Here is an 18,235-nt window from a genome sequence, read left to right as displayed (position 1 = left end):
CATAAGCCTTTATTTTCTAAACAGGGAGCAAAATCAGAAATTGGAGGTGCAAAGGGACTTGGGAGTCCTTGTACAGGATTCATTAAAGCAGGGGTTCCTAACCTTTATTATGCCATGGATGCCTACCATTAACCATTAATCAAGGGGTCCTTGGACCCCGGGATGGAAACCCCTGCACTAAAGGGTAATTTGCAGGTTGAATCGGTAGTAAGGAAGGCAAATGTTAGCATTTATTTTGAGTGGGCTAGAATATAAAAGCTACGGTGTAATGCTGAGGCTTTACAAGGCATCGATCAGACTACACTTAGAGAATTGTGAACAGTTTTGAGTTGCCTTTGGAGAGTGTCCAGAGAATGATGTTAGGAATGAAAGGTTTAACATCTGAGGAGCACTTGATGGCTCTAGGTCTATACTCGCTGAAAGTTAGAAGAATTGGGGTGGGCAGGGGGTAGGGAGGGATTTCAAACACACTCAGTAATAAAGGGCCTAAATAGAGTGGACATGTTGAAGATGTTATAGTTGGAGAGCCTAGACCAGAGGACACAGCTTCAGAATAGAAGGAAGTCTCTTAGAACAGAGATGGGGAGTTTATTTAGCCAGAGGGTTGTGAATCTGTGGAATTCTTTTCCACAGATGGCTGTGGAGGTCGTAATTGGGTATATTTAAAGCAAAGGCAGTTAGGTTCTTGATTAGTCAGGGAATTAAAGGTTATGGGGAAAAGGCAGGAGAATGGGGTTGAGCGGTAAAATAAATTAGCCATGATCATATAGGCTGATATTTTTTGATCAGTAGGTAAAATGGCTTTATTCTGCTCCGAGGACTTCCGGAGTTTTTGCTAGTGGGAGGATATCAAAATTGGGGAGATTTGGGAAATTGAAAACAGATAGACGGAAATTTCTTCTCAGAGAATATGGTGACACTCTGAAAACCTCTGCCGCAGAGGGTTGAAAAGGCTGAATCAAAGTGAAGGTACAGTAGATAATATTTGAAAGATTGTGAGATTGAGGGCAATGGAGATGTGGCATCATGGAAGAGTTGATCCCAGCAGTAGATCACCCATGATCATATTAAATGATAAGGCAGGCTTCAGTGACCTGATGGCCTACTCCTCTTCCTATTTTCTGGTGTATCCCACCAGACTGAAGGAGATAATCCACCTCCATGTGGGCAAAGGCTTAGAGAGGTAGAAACAACCTCTCAGACAGTGGCTACATAAACTCTGCCAGGTAATGTTTTAATGTGATCTGAGTGGGCAACCTGTGCTGCTGTGTCAGGGGAAATCTCCTCCATCCTCCTGCCCACAGTTCAGAGAATGTGAAGACAGCAAGAGCAGAGGGGGGGAATAGAGGATAGGTTCAGGAGTAGATGATAATGTGGATGACCAAAGTATGTCTTTGCATCTGACAACCTGAAGGACGAGTAGAATTGGTTGGAGGGAGGGGAGTATTTGTATGAGCCATAAGACATTCATTGCCGCCAGTTAGGAGCTGGCATGGCAAGGGTCTAAGGTTTTCCATGTTCCCAACGGGCCTAGAGGGAGACCACAACTGGGAACCTTACATCCTGAGGCTGCTGCAGATTACACTGAGGTGCTGAGCATGTTGTCAGACCCACCTAGACAGACAAAGGCAATGACAGGGGATATGAAGGAATCCATCTCAGTATTCTACAGAAGGTTCTGCAGGGCTGGGTACTGTTGTACTTTCTGTCATGCCTCAGTCAGAAGTTTGCTGATGTCATGTGTATCGAATCACTATGCTTGATTGCAAAGGGATGTTGAGAGATACTTCGCCTCAACAATTACAGCCACATGACTGCGAGATAATTAGGACTCATGCCGTGGCTGTCATGTCTTTCTGCCAATGATTGTGTATGATCGACAATGCGTAGTTGTTTATTGTCTCGTGACTCTTCCCCGTGGTTTTGTTAACCTCTTGCGGCTCCATGGGACCAATTGAACTCAAGACCTTGCTGCCACAGCTAACAATTATTCAGAGCTGTTCCAGAGTAGTGAGCTGACTTCAGGCAGAGGATCCCGAGGTCCCTCAGCGGGCTCTAGCAGCTGGCTGTCAAAAGGCTTTTCAACTCCTTCTAATAATCAGAAGCGTTTTATAAAAAACTGTTGGAGTAAATATAAAAATCATTTGCAGAAGAAGCCAAATGTGAAATATAGGGCCCAGCTCATACAACTGAGCTCTGCATGGGACTCAATGCTGAGTCTGTGACAGAGGTGTCATTGCACAAACATGATGTTCAGGGATGTGTTGTTCTGTTTGCCGATATTTTTGCCTGGAACCATTTGACGAAAAGGAGCACAATCTGAGCTATCATGGACACTTCTGGCTGAAAGCTCATGAGGCAGGGATAGGGGGTCACAACATGAGATGAAACATCTGTGTTGCATTGACCTTGTCCTGAAGCTCCATTTTGTCCTTTATAGGAAAGCATTAGATTGTGTGGGAAAACGTTTGTGAAGGGTGGTACACAATCATTGAATTTGGTTCATCAAAGTTAATTCAAACAATTTTAGAGGCTGACAGGCCACTGTTGATGTCCAGCAACAATCTAGAGCATGGGAAGATCTCAATGAATGTTCAGAACTGCTGAGTGTAATTGATCACAGGAAATTATATTTTGTGCGAAGGTCAAGGAGCGTGCAAAGTGGTATTGTTCAGGAAATGAAGAGGTATTGTGGAAAGCCACTTGAGTTACAGAATCAAGGGATCATCACTTTATGTTTTATATTCATTGCAGGTGGATCTTTACAGCACATTGGGGGATCTTATGCATCATCTGAACTCTACCAGTGAATTATTGGTTTTCCAAGTTATTCTGGAGGAGCTCAGCAAGTTTAGCAGCATCTATGGAGGAGAATAAATAGTAGACATTTCAGCCGAAGGGGCTTCATCAGGATTGGAAAGGAAGGGGGAAAGAGCCAGAATATGAAGGAGTGCAAGCTGACAGATGATAGGTGAAACCTGTTGAGGGAAAACGTGGGTGGGTGATGGAGGGGGGTTGAAGAGAGGAACTGGGAGGTGATAGGCCAAACAGGAAATGGGCTGAAGAAGAAGAAATCTGATTGGAAAGGACAATGGGCCATGGTAGAAATGGAAGGAGGAGGGCACAATAGGGATGTGAGATGGAGAGGTTGAGAGAAGAGAAGGGTTGAGGGCGGAACCAGAATGCAGTATGGACACTATATTCTATCTGCCATTTTTGCCCATTCTCCTAATCTGCCTGAATCCTTCTGCAGCTTACCTGCTTCCTGAACACTACTTGCCCCTCAACCTATGCTCATATCATCCACAAACATGGCTACAAAGCTATCAATTCCTTCATCCAAATCATTGACATAAAATGTAAAAAGAAGTGACCTGAACACTGACCCCCAATTACTGGCAGCCAAGTAGAAAAAGACTCCATTTATTCCCACTCTTTGCCATCTACTAATCAGCCAATAATCTATCCATGCTAGAATATTTCCTGTAATACCATGGGCTCTTGCTGTGCAGCTCCATGTGTGGCACCTTATCAAAGGCTTTCTGAAAATCCAAGTACATAACATCCCCCAATTTTCCTTTGTCTATCCTGCTTGTTATTTCTTCAAAGACTTCCAGCAGATTTGTTAGGCAAGATTTTCCCATACGGAAACTACACTGACTTTTGGCCCATTTTATCATGTGCCTCCAAATACCCTGAAACTTGATCCTTAACAATTTACTCCAACATCTTCCCAACTACTGAGGTCAGGCCAACTGGCTATAATTTCCTTTCTTCTGCCTCCCTCCCTTCCTGGAAAGTGAAGTGATATTTGCAATTTCCAATCCTCCAGAACCATGCAGGAATCTAGTGATCCTTAAAGGATCATTACCAATACCTCCATAATCTATTCAACTACATCCTTCAGAACCCTTAGGTGTAGTCCATCTGGTCCAGGTGACTTATTCACCTTCAGATTGTTCTGCTTCTCAAGTATATTCTAGCTAGTAATAGCAACTGCACTCTCTTCTGCCCACTGACACTCTTGGACTTCAGCATACTGCTAGTGTCTTCCACAATAAAGACTAATGCAAAATACTTATTCAGCTCATCTGTAATTTCTTTGTCCCCCATTACTACATCTCCAGCATCACTTTCCAGCAGTCCAATCTCCATTCTCACCTCTCTTTTACTTTTTATACATTTGAAAAATCTTTTGATATCCTCTTTGATATTATCGACTAGCTTACCTTCATATTTTATCTTTTTGCTCTTTATGGCTTTTTCAGTTGACCTCTGTGAGTTTTTCAAAGCTTCCCAATCTTCTAACTCCGCACTAATTTTTGCTCTATTGTATTACCTTTCTTTTGCATTTATACTGGCTTTGAGTTCCCTTGTCAACCATGGTTGTGCATCCTGCCTTTAGAAAACTTATTCTTTTTTGGGATGTATCTATCCTGCACCTTCCAAACAGTTCCCAGAGACTCCAGCTATTGCTGCTTCACCACCATTCCTGCTAGTGTTCCCTTTCAATCAATTTTGGCCAGCTCCTTTCTCATGCCACTCTAATTCCCGTTACTCCACTGCAATACTGACACACCTGGCTTTATCTTCTTCCTCTTAAACTGCAGGGTGAATTCTATCATATATTTAACACCGACTCCTAAGGGTTTCTTTACCTTGAGCTCCCTATTAAAATCCAGTTCATTACACGACACCCAATCCAGAATCAAGCAACACACATCAAAATTGCTGGTGAACGCAGCAGGCCAGGCAGCATCTCTAGGAAGAGGTACAGTCGATGTTTCAGGCTGAGACCCTTCGCCAGGACTTCATTAGTCCCGACGAAGGGTCTCGGCCTGAAACGTCGACTGTACCTCTTCCTAGAGATGCTGCCTGGCCTGCTGCGTTCACCAGCAACTTTGATGTGTGTTGCTTGAATTTCCAGCATCTGCAGAATTCCTGTTGTTTGCGTTTTTAAACCCAATCCAGAATAATTGGTCCCTCGGTGTGCTGAACTACAAGCTCCTATAAAAACTCATCTCATAGGGATTCTACAAATTCGGTCTCTCGGGATCCAAAATCTGCACCAACCTGATTTTCCCAATCTACCTGCATGTTGAAATGCCCCATGCCTGTCATAACATTATCTTGTTGACATGCGTTAATATCTTAAATTCTTTCTTAAGTGTTCTGCAAATGTTTGTACAATTTATATTTGAGATAACATTGTCGGAGCAAAGTAAATCCAGCTGGGTTTTATTGAGGCTGAACTCTGGTTGTTCATTTTCCTCACAGATTAATGATCATTGCAATAAATTATTCTGAACTAACTCTACCTCAGAATTTGCTTTGTTATATTTTACTGCATTTTCTTTTCCATGTCAGTTAAATAAGATATCAGGCCTACAAGTTCTACAATTCTGCAATTAACATCAAAATTTAAACAAATCTAAATTAAAGGAGTTTGCTCAAAATAAACTGGTTTATTTTCCAGTTAGCTTTCATCTTTGGTCTATACGTATATCCAGCTTCAGGACTTAAATATAAATTGCATTTTATCTGAAACATCCAATAACAAAAAGGTTTGATGAAACTATTCAGTGTTCTTAGATTGTTTTTTTGTGTTAAAGGTTTTTTAAGGCCAATTTTTTTTGAAGTATTTGAATTAAGCATTCCTTTTATATTGGTTTGTAACAACAATCAGAGATTGTCTTCAATTCTATAGAATTTAACAGTATTGTGCAACATTTACCAATACTGAAGTTATCAAAGTTCAAAACACACTATCAATGTATTCGTCTCCTAACAGGCAGCCACAAAACAAAGAAACCCAAAAGAACCTATTTTAAAAAAGACTGCCAGACACATATTGTGCAGAGGAAAAAAAACACCAGTCATACAAGGAATAAATGCAAGTGAATAGTGTTCTGAATTGAATACCACAAAGAACGTCTGCTCACTGATCCTTAGTTCAGCGCAGATCCTAGTAAACTTCACAGAGTAGCGAGTTGAACTGGCCCATGTCTTGCCTCCAGTCCTGACACCCTATCCTTTTCAATCTGGCCTGATGCCTAAATTTTCTTTCAAACATTGGGTTTAGTCACTTCCACTCTGGGGCTTGAGCTCCACTGCCTCGATTTGGCCTGTACCCAAGCTTTCTAATTCAGCCAGGCGCTTAAAGTGTCATCCAGACATTGGGTCCATTTGCTTCAGTACATTTTGGGGCCTGGACCCCGCCATCTCAATTTGGCCTGTACCCAACCTTTCTGATTCAGCCCAGCACTTATATCATCATCAGTTTTAGTCACTTCGGTATGCATTGAGGCCTGCATCCCACCGCTTTGATTAGGCCTGTACCTGACCTTTCCAATTCGCCTATTCATATGAAAATTTTTAATAATTAGGTTTTTTTTAACATTTTTTTCCATCTTTCAGAGGATAATTTCCTCCTATTCACAAAAAGGCAGGTGATGGAGTACAAGTGCAGTTTAAAAAGCTTAATCACCAATTACTAACCTTTGATGGAATTAGAAATGATTTGCTTCAGGCAGCAATAAATAATCAACAAATGAAAGAAAATGACAATTTTTTTCACTCAATGTTAAAAGATATAAGGATATTGCTGGCTTGTCATATCATCACTGTAAAACATTAATGTCACTTTAACACAAAAAAGAAATGTATGGCTCAAATAATGTGCAATGTTAATGATGTGTGAGAGTCCAATTAAAATTGTTCACAACAAAGCCATGTATTGCAGTAATTTCTGCTTCCCTTAACATGATTAAAAATCTTGACCTTCTCTGAAAGCTGTTTGAAAAGGTAACTTGTACATTGATGGCAACACTTAGTCTTTATCAAAACTAGCATCCACACTGTTCCTGGGTTTACCCCCATGTAGATTTTTTAAAGTATTGCTTGAATCTCATTCAGTGCAAAATTAAGTATGACCTTGATGGTTTGGGAAAAGGTGAAGAGACTGTGCTTAGTTGAATCTTCTGGTGCAAAGCACAGCCAAAAGTATGCCTGTTCTTCTCTCCAAAATTTTTCCAGCACTTATACGGTATGTATATGGAGAATCACAAAATTGGCCATGAACTGGTGTAGTTGGGCAACCTTGTGGAACTTAATTTAACAAAGGAAGATGATAATGAAATTTTTGTTGGGCTGAAAATTGATTTAAAAAAAGGTCCGGAAAAGTTTGATGCACAAAATAGATAAAAACCCTTAGTTCTGAGTGTGTCATCCATTCTGGAAGCTGAGGAGGGAAATTACTGGGGCCTAAGCCATAATCTTCGAAACATCTACAAATTCAGGAGTGGTGCCTGTAAATAGGAAAATTTCAAATATTATTCCCTTGTTCAAATCTAGTTGTGAGGATAGACCTAGTAAATACAGAGGAGTTAGTGTGACAATGGCATTGGGTTACATTAGCAGTGAATTAGCAGTCACTTGCAGAAGTGTGGAATGATCAGAGAAAACGAACAAACTGAATGTAAGCTACCTTATAGTTTTATGATGATTGAACTGAGATAATGAATACAAGAATTACAGTTGGTGTGACGTGGCAACTAAGGAAAGAGATAAGCGCAGCAAAAGATTTTTCAAGTAGTTTTTGTTGGCTATGAAATCTTCCAATTTACTTGAAAATCAAAGTGATTTGTAACTGCTCATTTTGTTAGCCACAGTAATTGGAACCTGATGTTCTTGTCAAGAAAGTTCACAAATAATGTATTTATATGTCATATTTTACCTTAAGATTACAGTTTCTAAATAGGATAGGTTCACAGAACTGGTATTAAATAGTTGTTTACTGATTAGTGGTAGTGATCTGTAAAACAAAATGCTGTAGAGGTCATAATTGACACAAGTCACAACATAGAAGCTTGAAAACTTATCAATATTCACTATTTATATATTTGGACACTGGAAACCCCTAGGATAAACTATTAATTATTTTGTTCTTAATGCTTAAATGCATTTGAAAATAGATACATGGTAAAATGAATAGTGACATGTATGTTATTCAAGTGGTGTCATTGATCTCTCTACATTCTTTTCCATTACCACTCTCCCCACCATCCCAATTGCCAATGGTTCTCCGTCTTCTGAAGGTATTTCATATTAAGTTGCATAATAGCTTGCATTTCAGCAGCGCCAAATTTTGTGCCACAACACAGGAAATGATCTCAAGCACTGTGATTTTGTTTTCAGTGTCCAAAGAAGTTTCATACAGAGATCTGTAATTTGTTCCTGCTGTGTCAATCTTTTTTCCACAGATGTAATTTACTATAGAGACCATAATAACGAAGCTACTTGCAAGAACTAGATCCCTTTCAAACTAGGACTTACAAAATGCTCTATCTAATGATATATAAATGGATATGGCCTAAACCACGGGCCAAAGTTATTCATAACTTAAAATGTAACTCTAGACAACCAATTCCTAGCAGATCATTTACATGTGCGTAAATGCAATGTGACTCATTCACACTTCTAAAATGTAGGGTTTTTCACACCTTAGAAAGATAAAATATTCATAAAAATATGATAGCTTACTTCTTTAAATATATGTACATGAAGGGTATACTGTTGAAACATTAATGGACATTCAGTTTATGTTTAACAGCATTATCTTAACATAACATTGAATTATATTGAAGGCTGAGATACCAGAAAACAACGTTTCTTTTTATGTTATTGAAGAAACATGGCCTGGATTAAACTACTGCTTAAATTGCACTTCTATCAGCAATCACTTCCTTGTACTCAATAAAATTCTTTGTGCAGCCTTCAGTGGCAGTTCTGCAAAGCCCTCAGTGACAAGTTTGGTAATATCAAACATTGTTCTGGTAATATGGTTGTAATAGTGGCATATAAAACATTGTATTATTCTATGATTTTGGCGATGCAGAGTCTGCCTTTTATTCAGTTACTATCTCATCGGTTATAACAATTTGTTTGAATCTGTACCCTTGGGCTTAGCAAAACCTTTTCAATTGATCAACTAATAAGATCAAAGTGACATGTTTTCTTTTTATGGAGCTTGCTGTATGCTGACACTTTACTGCAGAATGGAATATTGTGGTGTTGGATGTTCTGGAGCTTCTAAATTTCAAATGAAAATATTTGAATTTGATCTTGTATCAATTAGCTCTAGTTCAGCCTGCATTGTCATTCTTCTCAAAGATTAATCTGTCAGGCAGCAATAGAAACTAATCTGTAAAAATTAAATGTTTATTGTTTTTGATTCATAGTTATTGCTTTGTTTCATCCTGCAGTATGTCAGGGTTTAAAATTAATTTAAATGCCATGACAAACAAGCACTTACTGTTGATTTTCAGGCCGGAATCTAATCAGCTTCAAGCAGCTCCCCAGCACTGCTTTATCTGATCTTTAATTACAAACCCTAAAGTGTGCATGCTATTGACAAAGTTGTAATCTAACTCTCCTCTTCACTTTCCTCTATCTGCAAATAACAATGCTGCATTAATGGAATATTGCTTGTCTTGTTACTTATTCAATAGTTCCTGTCTTGCTGAACATCAGTTCTTCTGTAAGTGCAACATATGCAAACATCAGCTGGATTCCAGGAATGGGACATGCAGCTTCTGAATTTTATGTTGCATACATGAATAACCGTAAGCTGTTCTCCATTTCTAATTCTGCAGAAATTGTAGAGCGATCCCTCTGGACCTATTAATGTAGCTTTCCTACTAGCCCTGCTAACTATGATTAATGAAGCAGATCAACACAGTTAACTTCTTTATAACTTGCTCTCAAATTAGCAGCAGCTACAGGCTATGTTTTATGATAACTAAAAGAATGTATTTTTCCTTTTTAATATGTATTGTTATAGTTACCAATAACATATGCCCATGATGGCATTTTAAAAAGTATTAGAATGCAGTGTTAAGTGTGGAATTAAATTTTATATTTTAACTTGCCTATTCTTGAGTTGTTTTGGGTTTAAAATCCTGACCATTGTGTTGGAGTTAATTTTCTTAATGCAATTTCCATAGGTAAAGGTAAATGGAAGATTTCAGACGCAGTAAATGTTTCACAAAATTTCCACATCTTAGGAGGGCTAGAACCTGGAACTGAATATACAATCCGACTTATGGCTAAGAACTGGTTTGATAACACTAGCATTTTTGAAGATGTTATAGAAACCAGGGGAAAAGGTGAGGCACTGGTCCCATTTAAAATCTAGTCAGCTATCTTTTCAGATGCGAAAACAAAACAGAATGAAGCAACAGTGGCGGAGCTCATTGTGGGATTGGAAACAGTGGTGTTGGGAGTTGGAGGCCTTCGGCCAAAATGACTGAAGTGTAAGACTCACTCACAATAACTTCTCCATCATCATCCCTCACATTTTCTTTGTTTGGATGACCTATAAAACCCGATTTTGCATTCCAGATTTGGCCGGCAAATGTACACATTTCCTGGCCTGATCTTCAGTCAATAAACACGACCAGTTGCCAATTATGCCATCTTGAAAAAGCAACATTTTTTTTGTACGGTATCCAGCAGATCATTACCAGCAGCAAACCATTATCCCTCCAATATTCATAAAAGTTGCTGGTGAATGCAGTAGGCCAGGCAGCATCTCTAGGAAGAGGTGCAGTCGACGTTTCAGGCCGAGACCCTTTGTCAGGACTAACTGAAGGAAGAGTGAGTAAGGGATTTGAAAGTTGGAGGGGGAGGGGGAGATCCAAAATGATAGGAGAAGACAGGAGGGGGAGGGATGGAGCCAAGAGCTGGACAGGTGATAGACAAAAGGGATACGAGAGGATCATGGGACAGCAGGTCCAGGAAGAAAGACAAGTGGGGGGGACCCAGAGGATGGGCAAGGGGTATATTCAGAGGGACAGAGGGAGAAAAAGGAGAGTGAGAGAAAGAATGTGTGTATAAAAATAAGTAACAGATGGGGTACGAGGGGGAGGTGGGGCATTAGCGGAAGTTAGAGAAGTCGATGTTCATGCCATCAGGTTGGAGGCTACCCAGACGGAATATAAGGTGTTGTTCCTCCAACCTGAGTGTGGCTTCTCCCTTACCACCATTCAGGGCCCCAAACAGTCCTTCCAGGTGAGGCAACACTTCACCTGTGAGTCGGCTGGGGTGATATACTGCGTCCGGTGCTCCCGATGTGGCCTTTTATATATTGGCGAGACCCGACGCAGACTGGGAGACCGCCTTGCTGAACATCTACGCTCTGTCCGCCAGAGAAAGCAGGATCTCCCAGTGGCCACACATTTTAATTCCACATCCCATTCCCATTCTGACATGTCTATCCACGGCCTCCTCTACTGTAAAGATGAAGCCACACTCAGGTTGGAGGAACAACACCTTATATTCCGTCTGGGTAGCCTCCAACCTGATGGCATGCACATCGACTTCTCTAACTTCCGCTAATGCCCCACCTCCCCCTCGTACCCCATCTGTTATTTATTTTTATACACACATTCTTTCTCTCACTCTCCTTTTTCTCCCTCTGTCCCTCTGAATATACCCCTTGCCCATCCTCTGGGTCCACCCCACCCCCTTGTCTTTCTTCCCAGACCTCCTGTCCCATGATCCTCTCATATCCCTTTTGCCTATCACCTGTCCAGCTCTTGGCTCCATCCCTCCCCCTCCTGTCTTCTCCTATCATTTTGGATCTCCCCCTCCCTCTCCAACTTTCAAATCCCTTACTCACTCTTCCTTCAGTTAGTCCTGACGAAGGGTCTCGGCCTGAAACGTCGACTGCACCTCTTCCTAGAGATGCTGCCTGGCCTGCTGCGTTCACCAGCAACTTTTATGTGTGTTGCTTGAATTTCCAGCATCTGCAGAATTCCTGTTGTATCCCTCCAATATTGTCTCCTCTCAAACCCCTTTCAGCCCAATACAATTGGCTAAGTTTTGCTCCGCCACTGAGGGAAATCTAAACTTGTATTTAAAAGTATTGTTGTTGCTATGGAAACAAATATTTATGTTTAAGATTACAAAAATAACCATGTCAGCACAAGGTACAGGAAAGCACATATTTGCATGAATTATATTGGGACAAAGGTCCAGCTGCACATTATGTTTAGTTCTTTGCCTTTCTTTATGCTTTGCTGCTCTTCTGTTAGATTAACTTGCTTTTTGTTAACTTATGAGCATTGTTGTGCATGAACTGCTGAGCCTTCCCCTCCCCTGACTGGTTCTTACTGCCATGCTTTATAATTCATTCATGACTGGTATTTCAAGCCAAATTCATACATGATGAGATAGCAGTGAATGAATCAACCTAATGAATATCCAAGCACACAGTGTAATTCAGGATTCCTTTTGAATTTCAAACCTATTCTCAATTCCCTGAATAATTTTATGTATTTGTAAAGCAGATGTCAAGAACAGTTTGCTTAAATTCTTATCCAATAGGGAAGAAATGGTTATTACACACAATGTTACGCATAATTGTATTTTCAGGATGTAACTGTGACAGCTTGCTTTTCTCAGGTCATATTTGGCTTCATGGACATCTAGAATAGAGTTAGAAGGGAACCAAAGGCTGGTTGTCCACTGCCTAAACGTCATTGCAGTAATGTTATCAATGGCCAAGATTAAAATAAGAATCATTCTCGGTAGTCAGGTTATATTTGGAATGTAGATGTGTTATGTTCTTCTTTAAGTAAATTCGAAGTTGAGTTTGCCTGCATTTTTTCTCATTTACTCTTTAATGTGGGCATTGTGCCAAATGGCATCAATGATTGTGTTTGTTCCAATAAAACATATTTCAAGGGTATAACTTCCCACTGAAGCATGTGAAATTTTATTCTTGTAATTCATTGTCAGGTTAGACATATTTTGCATGGATATATAAAATAAATAATCATTTTCTATTATGAAAGTTTAAATCTCCAAAATGTAACAATTCCTGACACTTAGATTAGGCTGATGGGTAAAAATGATAGATGACATAACAATTGCATAAAGTTGTAACAATTTGTCTTGCATTTTATCTTTTTTTTCTGATGGTTAAAATGATCATTTAATTCTACTAAATGCTTCTTTTCTTAATGATTAATTATATGGCCCACCACAGCTTATGCAGGAATACACAGAGGAATTTCTACACAAGGATGGTTTATTGGCCTAATGTGTGCTGTGGCTCTCCTTACCTTGATTTTACTAATTGTTTGCTTCATAAAGAGAAACAAAGGAGGAAAATATTCAGGTATGCACTAAATTTTATTATTCTGCATGCATGACTGTACAAAAAAACACTGACTACAAATATAAAGGAGGTATGCTGGTTCTAACTGAGGCAACGTAAGGCCCAAGAGGAAAGAAAAGGTCATCAGAACAGGTTTAAACATTGGTCTGGATAGTTAGGCATGAAAATAGTACCTTTTAAAATTTGATTTAACCCTTCAATAGTCCACAATTAAATATCATCTAATTACAATCAATTAATGGCTGTTTCATTGTATCACTTTTGCATAGATAATGAAATTAGAATATGTGCAACAACTCTGCAGCATCTTTCTTAAAATAAATTACTGTGTCCAACTTCAGAATGGAGGCTCCCAAGTTCCTCAGCAGGCAGATTAGAGATACTCCTCTTTCACCACCATCACAGGCCTTGCTTCCAAAATCACCATTTTATTTCCAAATCTATTTTGACAAATAAATTGAGAAAATGATACCATTAACCTCATCCTCTAATCTCCTTTAACCAAGAGATTATCCTTAACCAAGATACTGTTATGTAAAATCATTGGAGATCAACTTCTGAAAGACCTTGAGCATGCTATTTCCCTTCAACATCAGCAGGCATTTATATAGAAGTCTATTGTTGAAGGTGTCTTTGTAAACATTTAGAATGAAAACCATCACATTAATGGTTCCCTGTAATGGCCTACTTACAGATACTGTCCAGTATGTGATGTTGTGAATTTTCTAAAATATCTCTAAATTCATTACAAAAACGTAAGGCCATCAATTATTCATACACTTTGTTAATTGCTTATTAAAATGCAATAAAAAAGTGATTTTCTAAGGGAGACAAAATGTTACTTGAATTTATAACTAACTTGAATACAGGCAAAGTTCATTTCAAATTGAAGCAGTATGGTGATGTTCCTTTTAACCTACATTTTTGTTTAGTCAGTATAGTAATAACTCAAGTCTTTGACCTGAGTAATCGATTGGAAAAAATGATCAAATTAATAGAAACAATGGTGATATTAATGATGTCAATTAGCACATAGATAACAGAAATAAGATGCTGGTTTCATAGTTCTTTGTTCATGTTTCAATTTCATGGATTTATTCTGATTTTAAGAGCATAAGGCCATTAGACGTTGGAACAACATTAGCTATTTGGCCCATCAAGTCTGATTGATTTTTTTTCCTCTCTGCACCATTCTGCTGCCTTCTTCCTGTTACCTTTGACACCCTGACCAGTCAAGAACCTATCCACCTCTGCTTTAAATATACCAAATGACTTGGCCTCCACAGACATCTGTAGCAATAAATTTCACAGATTCACCTCCCTCTGGCTAGAGACATTCCTCATATCTCTGTTCTAAAGGGATATTCAATATTGCATCCGTATTGTACTGTCTCAGTACTTTTATATTTGTGTGCTGTAGCACTTTTTTATTCGCAGTTATTTTGTAAATAACACCATTCTTTGCTTGTCTGGTCAGATGCTAAATGCATTTCATTGGCTTTGTATCTGTACTCAGCACAATGACAATAAAGTTGGATCTAATCTAATCTAATATTTCTCTATCCTGAGGCTGTCCCTTCTGATCTTAGACTCACCTACTATAAGAAACATCCTCTCCAGCTCCAGTCTATCGAGGCCTTTCAGTATTCAATAGGTTTCAATGAGATTGCCCCTCAGCCTTCTAAGTCTTCAGCAGGTACAGACCCGAGGTCATAAAACACCTTCCTACATTAACTCTTTCATCCCTGGGATCATTCTTATAAATCTTCTGGATCTACTCAAATGCTAAGCAAACTGAAAGGTCTTAAGGTGGATAAGTCACCTGGACCAGATGGTCTACATCGGGGAGTCCTGAAAGAAGTTGCTGAAGAGATAATGGATGCATTGGTCATGATCTTTCGAGAATCACTTGATTCTGGCATGGTCCCGGAGGATCAGAAAATTGCAAATATCATTCCATTCTTTAAGAAGGAAGGAAGACAGAAGAGAGAACATTATAGCCAGTTAGCCTAACCTCAATGGTTTGGAAAGTGTTGGAGTCCGTTATTAAGGACAAGGTTTTGGGGTACCTGGTGACTAATGATAAAATAAGACAAAGTCAGCATGGTTTCTGAAAAGGGGAAGTCTTGCCTGACAAATCTGTTAGAATTTTTTAAGGAAGTAACATGCAAGCTGGACACAGGAGAAGCAGTGGATCTCATTTATTTGGATGTTCAGGAAGCATTTGATAAGGTGCCACACATGAGGCAGCTTAACAAGAGAAAATCCTGTGGTGTTACAGAAAATATACTGGCGTGGATTGAGGAATGGCTGACAGGCAGGAGGCAGCGAATGAGAATAAAAGGGACCCTTTCTGGTTGTCCGCCGGTGACTAGTGGTGTTCCTCAGTGGTCAGTATTGGGACCGCTACTTTTCATATTGTTTGTCAATGATTTGGATAGTGGAATTGATGGCTTTGTGACAAAGTCTGCAGATGATGCAAAGGTAGGTGGAGGGGTAGGTAGTGCTGAGGAAGCAATGTGATTGCAATAGGATTAGATAAATTGGAAGAATGGGGAAAAAAGGGAAGACGGAATACAGTGTTGGGAAATGTATGATAATGTATTTTGGTAAAAAGAACAATAGTGCAGACTATTATCTAAATGGGGAGAAAATTCAAACATCAGAAATGCAAAAGGAATTGGGATTCCTCATGCAAGACTCTCAGAAGGTTAATTTACAGGCTGAGTCTGTGGTAAAGAAGAGAAATGCAATGTTAGCATTTATTTCAAGGGGAACAGAATACAAGAACATGGAGATAATGCTGAAGCTTTATAAGACACTGATCAGGTCACATTTGGAGTATTGTCAACACTTTTGGGCCCCTTATCTCAGAAAGGATGTATTGTCATTGGAGTGAGTCCAGAGGAGGTTCATGAGGATGATTCTGGGAATGAAGGGGTTAACATATGAGGAGTGTCTGGCAGCTTTGAGCCTGTACTCACTGGAAATTAGAAGACTGCGTGGGGATCTCATTGAAACCTACCGAATGTTAAAAGGCATAGATAAGGTGGATGTGGAGAGGATGTTTCCTCTGGTGGGAGTATCTAGAATTAGAGGACACAGCCTCAAAATTGAAGGGTAACCTTTTAGAACAGAAGTAAAGAGGATTTTACTTAGCCGAAGAGTGGTGAATCTGTGGAATGCTCTGCCACAGACTGCAGTGGAGGCCAAGTCCGTAGGCATATTTAAAGCAGAAGTTGATAGATTCCTGATTGATCAGGGCATCAAGGGATATGGTGAGTGGGCATGTGTATGGGGTTGAATGGGATCTGGGATCAGCCATGATAAAATGGTGGATGAAGGGTTCTGACGAAGGGTCTCGGCCTGAAACGTCGACTGCAAGTCCTGACGAAGGGTCTCGGCCTGAAACGTCGACTGCACCTCTTCCTAGAGATGCTGCCTGCCCTGCTGCGTTCACCAGCAACTTTTATGAGTGTTGCTTGAATTTCCAGCATCTGCAGAATTCCTTTTGTTCTCAGTACTTCAGATGTGGTTTAAACAATGCCCTATTAAGCCTCATCATTTTGTCCTTGATTTTATATTCCAGTGCTCTCAAAATAAATGCAAACATTGCATTTGCACTCCTTACTGCCGACTTAACTTGCAAGTTAACCTTGAGGGAATCCTGCACCAGGAATTCCTGAGTCCCTTTGCACCTCCAATTTCTGAAAAGAATCTACGCCAATGAGGATGATCATACACTTCCCTATGCTGCATTCCTCTGCCCTGAATAATCGCAGCCCCTCCTCCTATCTTTGCGTCATCTGCAGGTATATTTCTTTAGGAGCTTGAGGAGGTTTGGTATGTCACCAAAAATACTTGCAAATTTCTACTGATGTACTGTTGAGAGCACTCACTGTCTGATACAGGGTCGGGGGGTGGGGGTGGGGGGCGCTACTGCACAGGACTGAAGTAAGCTGCATGGAGTTTGACCAGAAAGCCATCAGTTCCATCATGCAGAACATTAACATACAGTGTAATGTGAAAGTAGCAGATCCAACTCCAACCACTGTGGAACGCCAGGTATTCTAGTCACCAGCAACCAAACATGAAAATCCCTCTTTAGAATCAGAATCAGGTTTAACATCCCCAGCATATGTCGTGAAATTTGTTAACTTTGTGGCAGCAGTACAATTCAGTACATAATAATAAATAAAACTGAATTACAGTAACTCTATATTAAATAGATAAATTAAGTAAGTAGTGCAAAAATAGAAATAAAACACCAGTAGTGAGGTAGTATTCATGGTTCAATGCCCTCTATCAAAGGCCTTCTGAAAATTATTGAATGGCAGAGAGGAAGAAGCTGTTCCTGAATTATTGAGTGTGTGCCTCCAGGCTTCTGCACCTCCTTCCTGATGGTAGCAATGAGAAGCGGGCATGTCCTGGGTGGTGGGGGTCCTTAATGACCCCCTCTTTGTGGCACCAGTCCTTAAGGATGTCCTGGATGCTATGGAGGCTAGTGCGCATGCTGGAGCTGACTAATTTTACAACTCCGTGCAACTTACTTCGGTCCTGTGCAGTAGACACCCCCCCCCCACCCCGTATTAGAAGCTGATGAAGACAGTTAGAGTGCTCTCAACAGTACATCTGTGGAAATTTGTGAGTATTTTTGGTGACATACCGAATCTCCTCAAACTCCTAAAGAAATATAGCTGCTCACTTACCTGCTTTGTAGCTGCATCAATATACTGGATCCATGTTAATTTCTCAGAGATATTGACACCCAGGAACCTGAAGTTGCTCACCGACATCACTTCTGATCCCTCTGCGAGGACTGGTGTCTGTTACCTCATCATACCCTTTCTGAAGTCCACAATCAGTTCTTTAGTCTTACTGAAGTTGAGTGCAAGTTTATTCCTTTATTCATGCTCTTTGCCATCCGCAAGTCAGCCAATCCTCTATCCAGGCTAGTACCTTTTCTGTTACACCATGGGCTCCCGTCTTGTTTATGTGTGACCCGCTATCAAAAGCCTTCTGAAAATCCAAGTAATTAACATCCAGTCTCAC

At 40.0% G+C, this 18,235-nt stretch overlaps 1 protein-coding gene across 7 annotated transcripts in view; it reads left to right on the top strand.

Annotated features, from left to right (window-relative positions):
- chl1b (cell adhesion molecule L1-like b) overlaps positions 1–18,235 on the top strand; it is a 986,835-nt gene that overhangs the window by 930,518 nt on the left and 38,082 nt on the right. For 5 of the 7 annotated variants that reach the window (XM_072280601.1, XM_072280605.1, XM_072280603.1 and 2 more), the window contains 2 exons: positions 10,005–10,166; positions 13,052–13,183. The exons of 1 other annotated variant lie outside the window; for it this stretch is intronic. In XM_072280601.1, coding sequence (XP_072136702.1) covers positions 10,005–10,166; positions 13,052–13,183 — 294 coding nt within the window. The remainder of the gene's footprint in view (positions 1–10,004; positions 10,167–13,051; positions 13,184–18,235) is intronic. One more of the 7 variants, XM_072280606.1, reaches the window with a different exon arrangement.

This window comes from Mobula birostris, chromosome 16 (assembly GCF_030028105.1).
Source record: "Mobula birostris isolate sMobBir1 chromosome 16, sMobBir1.hap1, whole genome shotgun sequence".
NCBI lineage: Eukaryota > Metazoa > Chordata > Chondrichthyes > Myliobatiformes > Myliobatidae > Mobula > Mobula birostris.
Note: the sequence above shows the minus strand (reverse complement) of the source record. Positions and strands in the feature narration are given on the sequence as shown.